The sequence below is a fragment of the Brassica rapa genome, chromosome A04 (assembly GCF_000309985.2).
Source record: "Brassica rapa cultivar Chiifu-401-42 chromosome A04, CAAS_Brap_v3.01, whole genome shotgun sequence".
NCBI lineage: Eukaryota > Viridiplantae > Streptophyta > Magnoliopsida > Brassicales > Brassicaceae > Brassica > Brassica rapa.
The window spans coordinates 827,852-848,673 of NC_024798.2; the positions used below are offsets into that span (position 1 = coordinate 827,852).

The 20,822-nt window shown below is 27.3% G+C and overlaps 1 protein-coding gene across 1 annotated transcript; it reads left to right on the forward strand.

The window, feature by feature from the left end:
- Positions 1–68: 68 nt before the first annotated feature.
- LOC103862839 (BON1-associated protein 1) lies at positions 69–19,561 on the forward strand. The gene is made up of 2 exons (XM_033290849.1): positions 69–3,469; positions 6,617–19,561. The coding sequence occupies exon 2, from the start codon at positions 17,587–17,589 to the stop codon at positions 18,136–18,138; it is 552 nt and encodes a 183-aa protein (XP_033146740.1). The 5' UTR covers positions 69–3,469; positions 6,617–17,586; the 3' UTR covers positions 18,139–19,561.
- Positions 19,562–20,822: the final 1,261 nt, after the last annotated feature.

Sequence of the window (20,822 nt, forward strand, 5' to 3'; positions counted from 1 at the left end):
AAAGATAACATTGACTTTAACCACTGAATTTATTATAATTTTTCTATATTTTATTTTTAAATTTTATAATTGAAAAATATGTTTTAAGATAACAACACAATATATAAGAATTATCTTATTTTTTAAAAAAGTTAATATTATTAATAAAAATTCGTTTTTGATGCTATAATTAATTATATATAAAATTCATTAAGGGTATTATAGATATTAAGCGCTCCAACTTTTAACGTGAGAGCTCCGTTGCAAAAACTTACTTCGCAAATAATAGCATAGATAGATGCGCTAGACTCATGAAGATTTGCATGTAAATCTGTATTGAAGGTCAACAATTGCTAAGAGTTCATTAAAAACAATTCTTGAACTCAAGTCACAGAATTCAAATCAGCTAACTTTTGTTGTAGAGATTGTATATGTCTCTATCTTAACATTCTAAATTTCTTTGTGACTTAAACGATTCAGACAAATATCAAGAACAAGTTTGATAAGTTCACAAAACCCCTAAATCAAAACTATTTGCACATATGTATTTTGCTGATTTAATTTTAGTTCAGAAAATTGATAACACTTTCATGTTTACCAATTATTCTAATTAGATCTACTTTCAGGTTGTCAAACTAAAACTAACTTTAAAAGCAATCTAGGTGACGAATATAAGATTACTCTATTAGTTCAATCAATCTAGCAATTCATCAACCCTAGACAAATCCTAAATCTACAAATGAACTATTCTGACATGATAGCATAAATGCAAATCATATTATAAATAAACTGCATTAATAAATAAAAGAGTTCAAAAATATATTATGACTATTGAGGGACTTGTTTGCAAAAAAGTGGAAGGGTCAATCTCCAATTTCTTGAAACTTAATAAAAAATACATCAGGTTTTCTTAGTCATGATGGGCGCCGACCAACACCAAGGGTGATGTTAATCGACACTAGCTTTAAAGTTTGAATCCAGCTTGATGTTTCAGCTCTAGTTTTTCTTATGTTTTTAAATGTTCCAAAATCTGCATTCCTGTCCAAAACGTATTTGAACTTGCAATGACTCAATAAAGACTCAAAACATACATAAACTTTTGTAAACCAAAATTATATCAAGGTTAAAACCCCATAAAATAATGATATATTTTGAGTATACTATATAACTAGCTTAAGATACGCGCAATTGAGTGGGATAAATGTTATATAGAAAACTAATTTTATCTATTATTATTTATTTGTATTCACTTACGTATTATGTATATAATTAAATTATAGTAAATACATAAACCAAACCAATACATCTTGTTTATTTACGATATTTGTTTTAGTAAATAAATCAAAACAATCATTTTATTTATTTTATATGGTTTATAACTAAATTTTAATGACATGGACAGAGATATATAATATATTTTAATATAAATATTTATTATTGAGAATTCCTACTCATATGATAAACATAAAATTTCTAATGTGCGATTTTTGATGCAAATTTCAAAATTAAAATATTAAAGTTTTAATACTTTTTCAATACAAATTTAGAAATTATCATATTTAAGTATTTTTATATGTTATATAGTTTAATTTTAAACTATATTAATATATACTATGAATGTATAGTAAAGAAGACTTCATATTTATATGATTTATGATCATTTGTATCTTGTTATTACCAAAAAAAGTTAAACCATTGATCACAAAATTTTAGTTTGAGACATTGAATATTTTTAGTAATTTATAGTCGTTTTAAAAATTCAAAATATAACATATAATTTTTTAAAATTTTTTTATTATATGATTAATATTTTTAATATCTTTTAATAATATAAAATTTAACAAAAAGGACTAATATACAAAAATCATTATCAAATATTTATTATTCATAATCATTTATTGTCATATATACATTAATCACATTAGGCAATTCCGTAGATTTTATTTAAGAAAAGTGTGAAAATATTCTTTTGTACACTATTTATCAATTTAATATTTAGTTTAATAAAAATATAATATAAGTTAAGATGAACTAACCTATTTCTCTAAGAATTTTAAATCTCATTTTCATGTTAACTTATGACTACAAAACAATGTTGTAATGTTTCTCAATATATTGATAGAATTACGTAGTGGAGAAATGTTTTGGCTTCGATAAGAAGATAAAGAATATGTTAAGTTGGTGGAAACAAAATTCCTCAAACACCGAAATACATTATACATCAATATGGAAAGGAACCCAAACATCAATGCATCTACTTGATATTGGGTGTAAACTTGTATACTCGCTTTTCTCTCTTTTTAATATAACAGCGTGCGGGTATAAATTTTTTGTTTTTGGTTATTTATTTAACTAAATCATGTATTTGATATTTGATGTATTATATTCACCAAATAAATAATTTTTTTGCATCTTAAACTATCTATTTATGACGAATATTCGATATCATATAAAAAATAGAACAAACAGACGTAATTAGAAAATTGTAGACGATATATAAAAACAATGGTGATTAATGTAAAATAAGAAGAAATATTATATTGTGACTTATTATGGCATCAAAGATTCTAAATTAGTTATACATGTTTAAAGAAAATACAATAATTTTTAAACTTTTTTGAAAAATTTAACATATAAAAAAGGATGATGAATTAGTCATCAAATTGTAAATAATTTCATAATTTTATTAATAATAAATTATTTGCAGTCTCTGTTTTTCGTCAAGATAAGTATTAAATGTCCATAACATTAATATGTTAAAATGCCATATTGTGAAAGCCCATGTTGTAACCCTTTTTCGGGAAGTGTAACAAAAAAAATTACATTAACTCTTCATTTTGTTTAAATTCTGTGTCGGTAAAAGATTAAAAAAATCTTTCTTTCTTTTTTAATGTTCAATTTGAAGCTTATTATGCGAAAATCATACGCAAATATAGGCAATTGGTTGGAATCTCTATATCTTTGTATTCTTACAAATTTTAAATTTATTTTTTCCTCTTCTGCAAGCAAATCAATTACCGAAGTAATAGATCAATGGGTTGTAATCAAATATTCTTATAATTAGTGTAATTATGGTTACAGTTTCTATATTTAATAAGTACATTAAAGATACAACATTGAAGATATTATGTTTTGATTAATAGAAGATATTGGATTTTGAGTTTTATTTATTGATTTGTTTTTTTATAAATCTTAAAAAATCAATATGATGATTGGTTGGTTGATACATCCTATAAGGAAAACGAAAACTATAGATGGTTTGAATATTATACAACGATCGATGCATGATGTAAGTTGACTATATAAAACTTGAGCATGATCATTTCAAACTAAAGTATATGAGGGTTATATGCATTTGTTATATTGTAGTTAATATATTTTAAATATTACATACGTCAAGTGATTCACGTTTTCGTAAAAATAAAATTCAAGTTCATTATTGGGCTATACTCGTCAGTAATAAGCTACGTTAAATATGATGTATTTTTAGGTTCATTTAATGATATTAAGTTTAAATTTGATTAAGAAAAATTCATTAATTTAACTAAAAAATACAAGCATTAAAATATGTAGGTTCATTTAATGACATTAAGTTTAAATTTGATTAAGTAAAACTCAATAATTTAATTGAAAAAGACAAACATTTAAAAAAGACAAACATTAAATTACTTCACATCCACAATAAAATAATAACGAATAAAAAACTCATATTTGGTAAACAGGTGTTTACTCGTCGCAACCTTCATTGTTAATACTAGAGATTTTTTCCGCGCTTCGCGCGGATTGTGTCTTATAAATTTATATTATTTATAATATTATTTGTCGGTTTTTTTCTTTTACATTAACTTCTTGTTTTTCCAATGTTAATTTTTCTTAATTTAAATTTATATGTTTATAATTTTTCATTTTTTTGTTGTAATTATATTTTATTGATGGTTTTTTGTATGTGACATAAAATTTTTGAAATTTTAAAATAATGTTATATATAGTACAATTAACACATTAAAGAAGAGAAACATATTCAAGCACATTTTACACTGATTTTATATGCATAATGTTAAACATTATATATGTATATATTATAAGTTTGAAACATGTAAATGCTTTCTAAAGCTAAATACTTGTTCTGAGTTTACATAACTTATCGAAAGTTTTATCTATTTTTAAATTCAAATCACAGAAAAAATATATCAAAAAGTCAGTATAGATGAGTCTTTTGGACTTTTAAATCAACACTGAAAAATTACATGAATCAGATAACAACAGTTTTATAAACAACTGGATAAAATTTGACTGAGCCAAAGATTTTGACACAATATGTTCTTTCTTCTTCAAATTACGAAGAGCCTATAGGCACAAGAAAAAAAATCATAATTTTTGTTTTCACTTATATAACATTTTTTATCCTTTACACACGGAGTTTATTACACTGCTATAAGCAATGGAGAACTCTATTCATATAAGATTCACATCTATGCATTTTGACAAAGAAGAATTTTAGCCATCTTTAGTTTCGGAATGGACCAACTTCAGTCATATGCACTATATTTTCTCTATGATTCAAATCTTACAATTTTAATATATGTGCAGATTTCCATGTGAAAAAGCATGCACGTCATTTATCATTCAACCTATTACTTTTTCCAAAGTAAACACTATAATCCTCATTTGGTTAGCTCCACAAACTAATCTCTTTGGATCAGTTTACTAAAAATATGGATACTAATGTCAGAAAAGAATATAAACACTATCAACAACAAATATTGGCATAAAACTATTTGGTTCAAGGAACATATTCCACGTAATGTGTTTATATCATGGCTGACTTTGCGGAGAAGACTGCCAACCAAGGATCGCTTGAGGCGTTCGGGGTTAAATGTCTCAGGAACGTGCGTCCTTTGTAATCTGGAAATAGAGACTCACCATCATCTCTTCTTTGAGTGCTCTTTATCTCGTTTGATATGGGAGCCTTTTGCTGCTGAAGTTTGGATTTCTCCTCCGGCTGATCTACAGTATGTTGCAGCCTGGATCAATCAACCTCGCGTCAACGCAGATGCGCATGCTACTTCAGTTATCAAGCTCTACTTTCAGTCATCTATCTACCTGCTGTGGAAAGAACGTAATGCTCGTGTGTTCACAGCTGTCTCTTCACCTTCATCAGTCATCCTTGTCTCTCTCGACCGTATAATGCGTGACCGTCTCCTCTCTTACCCGGCAAGTTCTTCTTTCTCCTCTTCTCTACTTCTTTTTTATATTTCTTGTATAAAACCTCTTTAAGGCTTTTTTTACCTTGAGTTGTTCGTGGTTGTTTTTGTTTCCTTGTTGTAATAGGTTGTTTAAAAACAACAGTGTAACCTTTCAGAAAATGATAATCTTAACATCTTACCAAAAAAAAAAAAAATATTGACTTATTTATGTGAATATATATTTTATTTTAAATCATTTTAGTGGACGAAGAAAACATCATAATTTGTACAACAAATTTTCTTAGATTCACCTCATCATACTCACCATTTTACCATTTTAATTATATAATTTTACATGAGATTTTTCATCCTCCCTGGTTATTTCTCTTTATTTATAACTACAATATAAAGTTATAAACTATATATATATTATAAATTAATATTTTATTTATCCTTGAAATCTAATGATTAAAAATAGAACATAATTCAATATAGATATATGATTCTATTAATAAATTAACAGTTACAAATATGAAATTTCTAGAAATATTAAAAAACATATGTTCGTTAATTATCTTCTAAATGACATATATTTCTAATTCTTTATTGATGAGAATATTTTAGCTGAGGTGGATAGTCCCAAAAGCCTTGAATTTAGTCCCTTTTATATAGTAGGATTATAAATTTATTTATAATAGAAGCCCAGACATGTTTTTTCTGGATTTACTGTCTTTATTGAATAATTGGTTTACAACCACTACTTTTCAAAAAAAAATTACAGTATCTTCTTTTCCACAAGATTTCGAAACAAATTAGATATCCCCGTACTCTGATGATTTCCATCCGTGCATTATTAAATGCGTTGTCGGAACACACATGACTTCGTAAGCTGACTTAGCTTATATATGGAGTCAACTGCACACTCTAGTCTAGGCGAGAAAAGAAAGAATGTATACCCTTTTTTTTTTAGAGAGAAGGCATCAGACCCTTTGAGTTAATCCAATAGCATACTTTTTATACCAATTTTTTTTGTGACAGAAGTTACGTAGAACACAAGTAGCGAAATAAAAAAAATATAAATCTAAAACAACACCTGAGAGGAAATTGAAGCAAACCCAACTCGAACATCGGTTACTACCATATTTAACAAAAGGTTTATTAGCTTGGACAAAGTCGAAACTCGACACAGAAAGCATTGCTGCATGGGAAGGAAACCTTTGATAACCTATGAGACCATGCTTTGGTATAATTTGGCTTGTCCGCAGTGTTGCTCCAAATGACTGGTTTCTATCCACACGCAGCTTTGCCATCCTAATCGCTGCAGCTCGAGCCTCGAGCAACCACCGGTAGTGGAGAGCATGAGCTCCTAGAGCTTTGATCATCTGACCGCCCCCAACAAACCTTTACAGCGTCTTCAGGAATAAGTTACGTTAAATATGATGTATTTTTAGGTTCATTTAATGATATTAAGTTTAAATTTGATTAAGAAAAATTCATTAATTTAACTGAAAAATACAAGCATTAAAATATGTAGGTTCATTTAATGACATTAAGTTTAAATGTGATTAAGGAAAACTCAATAATTTAATTGAAAAAGACAAACATTAAAATATGTCGTTTAATTTAATTCTCAGTGGCATGAAAGTGTAAATAAGTTAGAAAACTTAGGGATATTTTTTAATGGGTACTTCTCTTTTAATAATATAGATTATGGCTAAAAACAAAGACATACTTTTTATTAAAAATATTAAAATCAATTCAGTTAATTACATAGTTTCCAGTACTTAGATTAATTTGAAAATTTTCAATCTTTTTCTATTTTAAAAATTTATTTAAAACATTATATATTTTGAACATTAGATATATATCTTAACACAATTTTAGATGATAATTGTTTTACTTATTCTTCTTTGATCGGATTCTATATTCTTAAATCATATTTTTATTTATAGGGGATTTACCAAATATGACTCAAAACTTGATTTTGATTACAAAAGTATATTCAAACTTGAATCAAATGAAAAATTAACCCAAAAGCCTTGTGAAATTACAGCCAGTCCCTTGTGACTAAACAAAAAAACAAAACTCAGTTTTACGAATATATCTCCCTTATGAGTCTACTGAGATTATGTTAAGTCTTCTCGACGACTTCCACAGAAGTAGTCTGGTATAGTTTATCTTAAAAATAATTTATAAATTTTGTAAAAAATATTTTGATAAGGAAAAAATTAAAATCATGTAATTATAAAAAGGTTTAAGTGATATAAATTAAGATATAATAAAATTGAATTGTTTTCAACATAGATGAGTGAAAGTAGTGAATCATGATATTCTTTGATCTAGGGTTTGTCAACATATGTTATAGTATTGTATGTATTCTTAGGGTTATATTTTGGAAAGCTTAAATGTTTTTTTGAAAAATTAAATTTTTATCTACATGTGATTATTTTTGTGTATAGTAAACTCTTTTTAAGTTTAATTTGATTTGATGAAGTGTTTAGTTAGTTAATTTAGTTTAGGAGTTATGTTTTGGGTCTAAACGACTAACATATAAGTCTTCTGGGAAATCTTCTAACTCCCGCTAAAAATATTTTAGTTTCCCGTTAAAAATATTGAAGTCTTCTGGACGACTAGTAAATCTTCTAATCAAAAATATTTAACTTTATTAGAATTTTTGTTTCTATATATAATTTTTTTTTACACATTCTCTCTCTTCCTCTCAAATGGCAGCAACAGAAATGGTATTGTCCTCATTCTAAAACTCTTCAACCTCTTTCAAATCTCTTTGAACTCACAAAACTTTAAATCAATTTATTGCTTTTGTCTCATGCCTTTCTCACTAGTTTATCTTGTTTTGCAGATTTTTCATCACATGGTTCTCATCTTCCACTCATTTAAAGATAGATTTATTAATTTTAGATATGTATTTTTTGTGTTCTATAAAGGTAGATCTATCTAATGTTCCACTCATTTTCTCTGTTTTTAAGCCATTTGAACATTTTTGAAGATGCAGGTTTTTCAAATCTTGATTTGGATATGCAGGGTTTTCAGATGTGGAAGACTTCTGGGCTAGAAGACTTCCAGGAAGTTTTCCAAACGACTTCCAAGAAGTCTTATGACGGAGTCTTCTCCCATGTCTCCCTATCATAATAGATATGAGGGTTTTGGTAAGTTCATTTTTCTTCATTTGGTAACCTCATGTTGCATAAAATTCATATTTTTTCCAAAGTAACACTCTCCAAACCCACTCTAATCTCTTTGACTTGAAAACACTAAATTTGATATGAATTTTTCATTTTTGTCTCATGTCTTTCTCATTAATCTATCTTTTTGTTGCAGGTTTTAATCAGAAGGTTCTCATCTTCCACTTGGATATGTACTTTGTGTATTCTATAAAAGTATGTCTATCTAATTTTCCACTCAGTTTCTCTGTTTTTAAGCTATTTGAACGTTTTTGATATGATATGTAGGTTTTACAGATATGAGTTTGATATACATGTTTTTCAGATCTGGATCAGACTATGGAAGACCTATGGAAAGTATTCTCGGAAGTCTTCTAAAATATAATGTGCTACAAGACTTTCAGAAAGTTTTCCAGACGACTTCCAGGAAGTCTTCCAGACGAGTTCCATGAAGTCTTCTGACGATATCTTCTTTCATATCAATTGGAGTCTAAGCTTGTCTTTGTAGAGAAATGATCTACAATAGTTTTGATTGTGGTTTGTTTTGTGATTTGCATGTATACTCCTTTAGTTGTGAATTTTTTTGTAAATTTGAAGAGATATCAATTAAAAAATTTAGTTAATATGTTCATATTCCACGACATTATCTTGTCAAAATTACTTGACATAACTGAAGTTATTGATATAACTTCAATAACAAAACACAATAACACAAAAATTAATCAAATTTATTACAACTAAGGGAGAAGAATTCTCAAGAAAACTTAGTCAAATTCACAAAAGACAAAACATTAGATAAGTTCAAAGCTAGAACACTTTCATTAGATACATATGTAAAAAATCTGATAATACACATTAAACCATGTTACTTGATATTCTTGAAGTTACTTGACACTTTTGAAAATTAAATAAACACATCTTAAAATTACTTAACAAATTCACAAAAACTAACATAGAAGACTTCTTAGTTAGAAACTTTACTAAGCATGAATGTTGGTAACCTTAATAAATATCACCAATTAAGTTATAAATTTCATTCAGTACCCCAATATTGACTAATATACATGAATTAACAAAAAAAACTAAAAAGTCTTTATAGTTTTAGAGAAAATGAAAGTTTATTAAACATTAACGCAGACGACTTCCATTGAGGTCGTCTAGTAGACTTCTAGAAAGTGGTCCATTTAGGTTAATTTTGCAATTGATTTTTAACCTAGACGACTTACATGGAAGTCGTTCATCTTTGTTTATTAAAAAAAAAAATCGAGATGACATCCATGTAAGTCGTTTAGGGAAAATAGGTTTTTATTTAACCGGATTGTGTCAGAAATTAATATTTTGTTATACCTTGACGACTTCCATGTAAGTCGTCTCATGTAAGTTTTGTAATTGAAAAATAAAACAAAAAAATTATTTTTTTCTAGACAACTTACACGGAAGTTGTCCGTCCGACGACTTATATGGAAGTCGTCCAAGATAAGCGAAGTTTGACCAGAATCTCGGAATAAAATCATGGACGACTTTCGTGGAAGTCATCTGATATACGACTTCTGTGGCTAAGTCGTCTAGACAAAAATATTTTTTTCTAAAAAAAGTCAAAATTCTGACACAATTCGGTCAAATGCAAAACTAACCCGTTTACCTTAGACGACTTACATGGAAGTCGTCTCGATTTTTTTTAACAAAAAAAGATGGACGACTTCCATGTAAGTCGTCTAGAAAGACACATTTAAAGGTCAATTACAAAATTAACCTCTGCACTGACCAGAAGACTTCCATGTAAGTCGTCTACAGCCAGAAACTAAAGAGATGTTGTTTTTGGTTCATAAGAATTGAGAAAAAATGAGTGTAAATTGATTTTTAGGTGCATTAATAGCTTTAAATTGGTTGTTCATGGTGGTTGGTGTATTGATGACAATAACAATATTGTGAATACTTGAAAAAGATGAGGGTGATAGAGTAAAATATATATTTTCAAAAAAAAAATTAATTGTATTTTCGTGAATAATCTGAACTTTGGGGTGAAAGAGACAAGTCAAAATTTCCAAAAAAAACATGGATTAGTTTGTGTTTGACTTTAAGTTTTGAGTCATATTCGAAAAAGAAAAACCCTTTATTTATAATTACTGAAATCAAATACTATTTTAAAATTACTTCACATCCACAATAAAATAATAACGAATAAAAAACTCATATTTGGTAAACAGGTGTTAACTCGTCTCAACCTTCATTGTTAATATTATAAATTTATTTATAATAGAAGCCCAGACATGTTTTTTTCTGGATTTACTGTCTTTATTGAATAATTGGTTTACAACCACTACTTTTCAAAACAAAATTACAGTATCTTCTTTTCCACAAGATTTCGAAACAAATTCGATATCCCCGTACTCTGATGATTTCCATCCGTGCATTATTAAATGCGTTGTCGGAACACACATGACTTCGTAAGCTGACTTAGCTTATATATGGAGTCAACTGCACACTCTAGTCTAGGCGAGAAAAGAAAGAATATATACCCTTTTTTTTAGAGAGAAGGCATCAGACCCTTTGAGTTAATCTAATATAGCATACTTTTTTTTCTTTTTGTAAATGTTAAATTTTATACCAATTTTTTTGTGACAGAAGTTACGTAGAACATAAGTAGCGAAATGAAAAAAATATAAATCTAAAGCAACACCAGAAAGGAAATTGAAGCAAACCCAACTCGAACATCGGTTACTACCATATTTAACAAAAGGTTTATTAGCTTGGACAAAGTCGAAACTTGACACAGAAAGCATTGCTGCATGGGAAGGAAACCTTTGATAACCTATGAGACCACGCTTTGGTATAATTTGGCTTGTCCGCAGTGCTGCTCCAATGATTGGTTTCTATCCACACGCAGCTTTGCCATCCTAGTCGCTGCAGCTCGAGCCTCGAACAACCACCGGTAGTGGAGAGCATGAGCTCCTAGAGCTTTGATCATCTGACTGCCCCCAACAAACCTTTAGAGCGCCTTCAGGAATATCGAACAACAATTGAAGTCCACACTTATTGGACTCGACTTCGGAAGTAGTTGCGAGCCATAGCATAAAACCGGGAGTGGTGAGGACCACATCCTGATGACGGTCATCCCTCCTACAAACAGACCGAGGATCAGCCCACCTAAGCGATCCAAGCGAGCCACAAAGGTGCTGGGAAGACCAAATCTAATAGCATACTTAGTAATTAAACAATATAGCAATGAGACTAGGCACGTTGCGAAAACAGATATATAAAATTACTATGATTATTATAATTATTAATTATCAACCATCACGGTTTTGCCAAAGAAATTTTTAGAAAATATATTATAAATATTTCCAGGCTAAAATTAGTTTATTGTTTCTTGTTGTTGAGAAGTACTAAGTGAGCGTTTTTTCCACAAGTTCTGCAACGTCACGTAAATGACGTCCCACAATGTGATGCATGCATGCAGAATGTATCCAACAGAACCAATAGGATTTCAAGTTTGATTTTGATAATATGGCGATTTACCGGCTGTTCAAGAAAAAAAACACACTATATGCACCACAATCACAGCAAAGGTTTGAAAATATCCTGGCAAATCTATCTCGAATTGATACAAATGAGCTGTGGGTATATATAATACACATACGATTTAATTATTACAACAAAAACTATTTCAGATACAAATTTACTTCCGATTTAATACATGCTGGTATGACGATGAAAGTGTGGATATCGATATTGTTGTAGGACGTTGAGTTGTTCTTCCTCCAAATTGGACATAAAATTCTAGCCTTTCATGTTGTGAGAAGACTATTCGTATTCTTGACGCATAAATTAAAATTGGAAATCATTTTAATGCATTTTTCCACATCATTGGTAAAGCCAAAAAGCGCAATGGAAATAGCTATCATGATTATGCCCAAGTGAATTAATTCCAGTACAGTACGTAAGTACATGTGTACCACAACATAAACACATGTGGTTGTCTTTCTCATAAAATGATACTCATATAACCCATAAGTATATTTAAGAATAGGATTCTATGATATAGAAATAATTAATGGTTTAAAATTGTTTGGGCTTGCGTTGCGCTTGGAAGATCTTGATTCCTCTCACTCTCAGCAGGGAAAATATCTAATTATGCGTCGTTGATTTGCATCTTTTTCAGATTCCATTTCATTGAAAAATACGATTTTCCTTGAGTTTATGTCGTCCCTCTCGTGAATTAAAAATAGGAAAGTACGTATTTTAGTTTCTTATGTATATTCTAATTTTAGTCAAAAGCAAGTTCCTTAATTTCCTTTACCTTAAAGTAACGATAAATATTCAAATGGGTTGAATGATTCTTAGTGAAATTGGTGAAAAGCCAACCTAGACAAATCTCTCATATATTTTGCTACTAAGTGATTTCCCGTGCCTATGCATGAGTACAAATATTTTCATAATAATTAAACAATAAAAGAGATAGCTATTTTTTCGTTTGTTAATAAGATTTAAATTATTTTGTAATTTATATATATAATAAAATATTATGTATCATTATTTTCCGATATTAATTAATTATGTCATTTTACAGATAATAAATTGTTATTATTTCAAATATTTATTTTTGATATGTTACATTATATTTTATTATTTGAAATTAAATACAATTTTTTGTTATGTTAAAATAAGATTATTATTTTTAAATTCATGTAGTTCAATTTATCCTCTTATATTTGCAAACTTTTGTATAAATTCGTATATATTATTCGTATATATTGTTCTACAAAAAATAGGAAACAGAAATATTAAATCAGTGTTGCATTAATAAACATAACTTGTAATATTTTGAAAATTCATACACACTAAATCATAATAATTGGTTGATTTGATTGTTTATTAAGAAGGGCTGGTTATTAAATTTTAGTATTTCGTATTATATCAGATTTTTTTTTAAATGAATCACAATTTTTTTTGTCGGGGATTTATTTAGATATTACAATTATGAGAAAGATTACAAAGACGATTCGATAACCGACAATACTACATGTCTTATGAGGATCATAATCATAACTGCATCATTTGAGCCGTTCTATAAAGATAACGTCTGGCCGGATTTAATTGCACCATGTTGAGAAATCCTTGTAAGCCTTTCTTCCGTAATCGCATAATTGTTGAATAAATCGATTGCTCCGGGAATTGAAACCTAGATTTTCTGTGTAATCTGCAAGAAATTGCATAGTCTGAGATTTGAATCCCAGACCTGGGTGTAGAAGCCTTTAAACCATAACCACTAGGCTACGGTGCTTCCACAAAATGATCAAGAACAACACAAACCACTAAGCTAACGTGAAACTTTCACAATTTTTTTGTTTACAATTATACTAAAATAAGAACCTCTTGTTAATTAGTTTTTGTCTACTTTTATTTTAGTATGAATAAATATTTTGTAATATTAAGTATAATGTATGTTATTTTCGAATTTTTAAAAAGAAATTGAAATGCTGATAATTTTTTTTATAAAAATTCAAATCATTAAATCAAAAATATATAGATCATAAAAAAATTATTTATCTTGTTGCAGCCTTACATTTTTAAAAATATTTATTTGGTGGTACAATAATCATAAGATATATTATTATTTTCTAAAAAAAAGATATTAAATAATCATTTATGTTGTTTAAAATTATTTTCTTATTATTTATTTGATCAAAAATATAGATTTATAATAAACATACTATTACCTTTTAGAAAATAAGGTCTAAATTATTTTATTTTGATTTTTTTGTGAAGTTATGTTTTATATATGTTTATAAGTATATATTTAAAAAATTATAGATTTTTTTTCTTGTTGTATGAAACAGAAAATTAATAAAACTTAAATTCGTTTTGTATAAAAATGGGAAATTGCCACAAATAACACATTCATAGTATCACTTTTCATGTTACACTAACCACTTTTACCCTCACTTTTAATTAAAGATAAAAGACAATTATACCCTTAGGGTTAACTAATATAAACTTAGGGTTTATAGTTCAGGGGTGGGATATGGTTTTTGGAATGTGAAATTTAGGATTCTAATACATATATAAATAAATACTTAAAAAATATATAAATTTTTTTTAAAAATAGTGTCAAACATAATTTTCGTTTTTCAAAAAGAAATTTGAAAATAAAATAAAAAAAATTTCAAAAAAAAAATTATAAAAAAATCGAATTTGAAAAAGTATAATTCGAAAACATAAAAAATAATTTTACTCTTTTTTTTATTATTATTTTTTTTTTTTTTAAATAATGATTTATTATATATATAAATAACAAGAGCATAATAGTCTTTTGCCACATAATGAATAAGATATTTTTGAAAATCTCTCTTTAGTGGTGGTAAAAATGAAAAGTGTTACCATAAAAGTGGTAAGCATGTAATTTCCCCTGTAAAAATCTGTGTTTATGTTTTTGTAAATCTTGCCTTTTTAATATTTTACTAAAAAAAAAAAAAATCAAAATTTCATTAAGAAAAAGGAAACATAAAATTGTTATTGATGGCAATCGGAAATAACTTTTTTTAATTCATTAAGGATCTCTATGTAATTAACCGTTATGAGAATTAACTTGAATGTGATATGTTGGAAAGTGACTTTTCAAATAATATTATAGATTTTTTTTATAAAATAGAAAATCTCTATAATAGAGATAATTTTGCTTTAATATATTTCTCTATAATAGCACTATTCAATATATAGAGCAAAAAATAAAAATAACTATTTCTTCCCTTATAAATAGATGTAAAATATATAGCAATCTGCTATTATAGAAACAAAAATAACTATAAGTTGGAGAAACTCTTAGTTTCCATCATTTTTCCAAATTAAAGTATGTTTCCAAAAAAAAATTATCATTTTATTTTATAGTAATTGAAATGTTTGAGCTCCCAAAGAATCTTATAAGATAATGGGGTCGATTGGCAAATGCTTTAGAAATGTTGTAAGATCTTTTTACAGCTTAAATTATTTCTACAGTCCCAATTTTTGTCAATCATGTTTTGTAAAGATTTTTTAAAGCTACAAATTTTCTTTTCTTTTTATTTATTTTTAGCTGGAAAGCGATAAATCTAGAGCACTTATTTTTTGCTTTAGAAAATATATATGTAAGCTATTAAATCTTTTTAAACCTATAGTTGATATTCTATAGCAAAATTATTTATAGCCACAGCAAAAAAAATATCTACAGTTTTATTTCTAAAACAAAAATATAAAGCTACGGCTCCTTCCAATCAACCCCAGTATTAATTAACGACTACTTTGCTTACGGATGTTTTAATAAGATCTAAGAGATGATTTTATTTTTGTCTGGGCAAATATCATCATTTCTTTAGAATACCAAAATTGTTCCAACACAAGAAAAGTATTTTGATGTTAATAATCGTGAGTGTACTAGTCATAAACTAATAGTTACTTAAACGTATGACTCCAACAACAATGAAAAGTCGAGGTTGTCGAGCATGATCAAACTTTATATTTTACTATGATATCAATATGAAAATTTCACAGTATGAATTAAATATATGTTCAGTATTCTAAAATAATAATATGTGTGAAGTAAACAAAACGATAACTTATCGAAAAACATGACTATCTTAACAAAAGTGAAATTTTCATAGAATGCGAATTTTCTATCATTCATCACTATACTTTAAAGTTCATTTTACACGTCAAAAGTTCATATATGCTAAGAAATCTCGTGCTGTAGTGTGAGAAAAGAGAGGCATATTTATGGAAAATGCGAGCACATAGATTACCAAATAATAATAAGGAAGAAACATACGAGTACTTTCGTTTGCTACGCTTGTTTCATGGCTGTTTGAACGCTCCTTATTTGACAATGAACCAGCCCTGCGCATTTATCACGCCGCTGGAGTCGGCCGGATATTTCTCGTCTGTGTTGTTATACTCTTAAGAAAACACTACTCAAATCATATGTACATGCAAATTAAGTTATCTCTTGCCATTCATGTTAAGAAAATAGTGATAAAGTTATTGCAAGATTCGAAGTCATAATCAGTAATCAAGAAAGTAGATTTAATATACGTTCACATACATGACACATATATAGATATTTAAAGTATGTTTGTGATTGAGTGGTCACTTCTTACCTGGTGAGGACTAGATCTCCCCTTTTGAACTAATCCGGTTAGGTCGGTCAGTCAAACCAACAAAAGCAAAGCAATACAATTCATCAGAGCATCTTCCATCCACTCTTATATTTACTTCTATGATAGCATTTATAAGTAAATTACCTCAACTCAATTCTATTTCTATTTAATTCTCTACAAATATAAGAAAAAATAGCAATTCTCTACTTTTATTCTATAACTAAAAATTCTTATTTTAGAAAATACATTAGCGAACTCCACCTCTATTATATAATTCTTCTATTCTGAAGATAAAAAATAGCAAAATACATTATAAATAGTTTTAGTATTGTGTGTTTACTACTATATAGGCCTTGCCCCTGATAATCTATCCACAAACATATTAAAAACGAATTATTTTACTTTAAACAGATATTCTCTCAATTTTATTTTACGCTTAAAATTAATTAGAAAAATATTTATTTTTATAAAATTTATTTTACAAAAAAAATATCATTAAAAAAATTAATTCAACCGATAAAAAAATACAGTATTATGTAATTGATCACTAATATCAAAAATATATTTATTTTTTATTTAGAATAGTGAAAACATCGCTTAATTTTGTGTTGTATTACTTTAGGCTAAAATTAAATAAATAACGTAATTAAACAATCACAACAAAAGATAATTTACACAAAAAATCAATTTTAATTTTGTTATGCCACTATTAGTACTAACGCACTAATTATATATATTAAAGATTACTTTAATTTTAAAATGTATATTCCTCATATCGAATAAATACTTTAAACTAGTAAGAAATTTACTAATGAAAGAAAGATATCTAAATTTAAAAAGTCTTCTTCTTTTTTGTCACGTCTTTTATTTTTTGTATTTATGTCACGTCCCTTTTATTCCTGTAATGGGAAATAGAGAAGAAGAATCGTCGCGTCTTCATCCCAAACTTCCACTGTCACCTTCATTCGACCCTTGTTTGTATTTAAGACATATGATGTTGTCTCCTCTATAAATAACACCCACGGTACTTCTGGTTGATGATTAGAACTAATACGTACATACACATTTGTACATACTAAGTACTAACCACACACAAAATATATATAACCTATGATATATTTAGGCAGAATAGATCCTCTGTTTTATACAACAATGACAAAAACACTTGAGATTGACATAAGATCCGCAGAGGGGCTCAAGATAAACCGGAGACTGATCAAGAAGAAAAAGACTTTCGCCGTCGTAAAGATCGGCGAGAAGTCTCGATCTTCGGATCTGGATGACTCGGGAGGAAGCAATCCAACGTGGAACTTCAAGTCGGAGATGCCAATGAAAGGGAGTGTACAGTTTATCTCCATTGAGGTATTTTATCGAACACGTTGTGGGCGTGATAAGAAGATCGGAGAAGCTCGGATTCCAGCGACGGATTTCATGGGAAGGTATTCACACGAAGGTCATTTGAATTTCTTGAGCTATAGATTAAGAGATGAGTATGGTGATAAATGTGGAATCGTGAATGTTTCGATTGTGGTTAAACCCCATTCCACAGAAACGACGATGTTCATGGCTTCTTCTTCTTCTTCTTCGTTTGAGACGCCGTCGATTGATGGGTATCGTGGTCGGATTGTAACTGGACTTCCCGTTTGGCGTGTGACAACATAAACTCGTGTTTGGTCTCCACCATTTGCGATGAACACGCGCCGTAATACTTCTTGTCCGACGAAGAAAGACTTATTACAGGAGTAACTTTTTTGGTGTGTGTTTCAACGGCCGACATAAATTGGTGTTTGGCTTCACGTCTGTCCTAAGGATTTTTCCAATTCGGAATTGAGGAAGAAAGATGTGATTAGTGGGTTTTTTTTATCAATACAAGAAAAAAATGAGTTTTGTTGAATGAAATTGATTACAAAGTTCAAAATAAAGTCGAACTTGTAATTGTGATATTTTAAGAACTTGTTCTGGAAAAGACATGTTCATCGTACAAGAGTTCTAAAAGTTATTGGCACTTGCATAGTTACATTATTTATAACCCAATAATCACTTCACCACACATGTAAACATATTAATTTGTTTTCAACTGCAAAATTATACTCCCTCTATTTCAAAATACATTAAATTTTAAGATTGTGCACAACTATTAAAAAACTTGTTTTTTATCTTAAAAATATCATTAAAATATAAATTAAAAGTTATTTAATCAATCATAAAATAAACTACAAAATATTATTGGTTACACCGTTTTTGATAAAGTGAAAAAATACATTGATATATGAAAACATTATCTATTTTGAAACATCAAAAACTCTCTAAAACATCATCTATTTAAAAACAGAGAGAGTATATATTTTTAAGTATAATAATATATTAACCAAAGCTCAAGAAAATGATACGCATTGACAGAGTGGGGATCCAACGTCTAGCACATAGAACGATTAACCAGATGCGTATATTATTAGTTAAGATGTGTAGACGTTTATAAATTATAACCGTATACTAAATATATATAATCTTTGTTTATCAAAAATCATTATGCACAAATGTGAAATTTCTATTATTTTATATTTATTTGATTTTATATTATAAGATATTAGTTATTATATTTTATGAATAATAAATTATATTTATACTATTAAAATGGAATCATTCACAAAAATCTACTTAAACAAAGTTTTTGCATCCTTTCATTAATTATTATTTTTGGTCTTACAATATATGATATATTATCGTAGCTATTTTTATTTTAACTATAGCACCTAATGATACAATCTCTTATATATTAATTGAGACGCATTACAATATTTTTTATAGCCATGTATCATCACTAGAATGATTCTTAGAATCCTTAGAAAAATATGTTGGTTCATCTAAATATATAATAAGTTTTTTATTAAACTAGCTATAATTCATTATTAATATCCTTTATTACTTTCTTAAATAAAAATTACGGAATTGCTTATTATGGTTTAAGTATATATGAAAATAAATAATTTTGAATAATAAAGATTTGATAAAAATTAATGTATCTTCTATCATTTTTTAATTTTAAACTATTAAAATAAATTTAAAAACTACATTAACCATATAATAAAATTTAGATTTTTCTGTATATGCTATATTTTGAATTTTTAAAAACTACCATAAATTACTAAAATTGTTAAAAGTCTCACATTCAAATTTTGTGATACATGGTTTAAACTTTTTGTTATGAAAAATACAAATGATTAGAAAAACATATATATATATATATTTCATTTTAAATTAAACTATATAACATATAAATTACATAAATATTTAATTTAGAAATTTACTTTGAACAATTTGTTTTAATAAAAGCTTTGAAAAAACATTGAAAACTTATTTTTTTTTTTTAACAAATGTAAATTACTAAAACTATTAATCCCACAATGAAATTTTTTTATCAGTAATATAATTTTTTTTGCAATAAAAGATACAAATGATTAAAAAACTTATATGAGTAGAAATCATCATTTAATAGATATAAATATTAAAAATATATTATACATGTTAATATCATTTTATTTTAATTATATATGCTATCAAATAGAAAAACATATTGTTTGAATTATAAAATTTATTTATATGTCCGCACCAATTTAATTATATATGTAATAGTTACTGGGTTTTTAGTTATTCAATACATATTTATTAGTTCATAATATGTAAGAAATATAATACATCAAATAATTATATATGTAATAGTTACTGGGTTTTTAGTTATATCTAATGTAAGAAATATAATACATCAAGGTGCGGATCTTAAGCTAGTTAATATATTAACACAATAACTATACACCTTCAATTTTAATATATTTACCATCAAATCAGTAAAAGTCAAACTTCCACACCTTTATTATATTATAATATATGTAAAAATGAATACAGTTTGATTTTTTTACAAAACTTTCTAATCCCAAATCTAAACGATAATCTAAGTTTTTTTTAAATATTGATAATTGTACATGTTCAATATTTAAACAATATTCTTTTCAATATATTCATAAAAGTCTACGTTCCATCTTTTTTTAACATTCCATATTTACAGAAATATTAGAATATTTTAAAGATACACGGGATACATTATCATTAATTTTTAAATAAAAGGTGACAACATCAACGGATATTACCATTTAATTTGTTACCAAGCTTGTAGGAAAATTATGGATTCAAGTGTTACAGTCAATTTCGATATTTATAGCATACCTAATTTCTTCATTCACTATAATATAAGCCAAAGCTCACATTGCCTTACAAAATAAAAACTACGACTACTACCAAAATTTATTCTTCTTATTTTCATTTGAGATTCTATGTTTTTTAAATTCCGT

Coding starts and splice junctions, on each gene's coding strand:
- LOC103862839 (XM_033290849.1), top strand. CDS start 17,587: ATGATATATTTAGGCAGAATAGATCCTCTGTTTTATACAACAATGACA.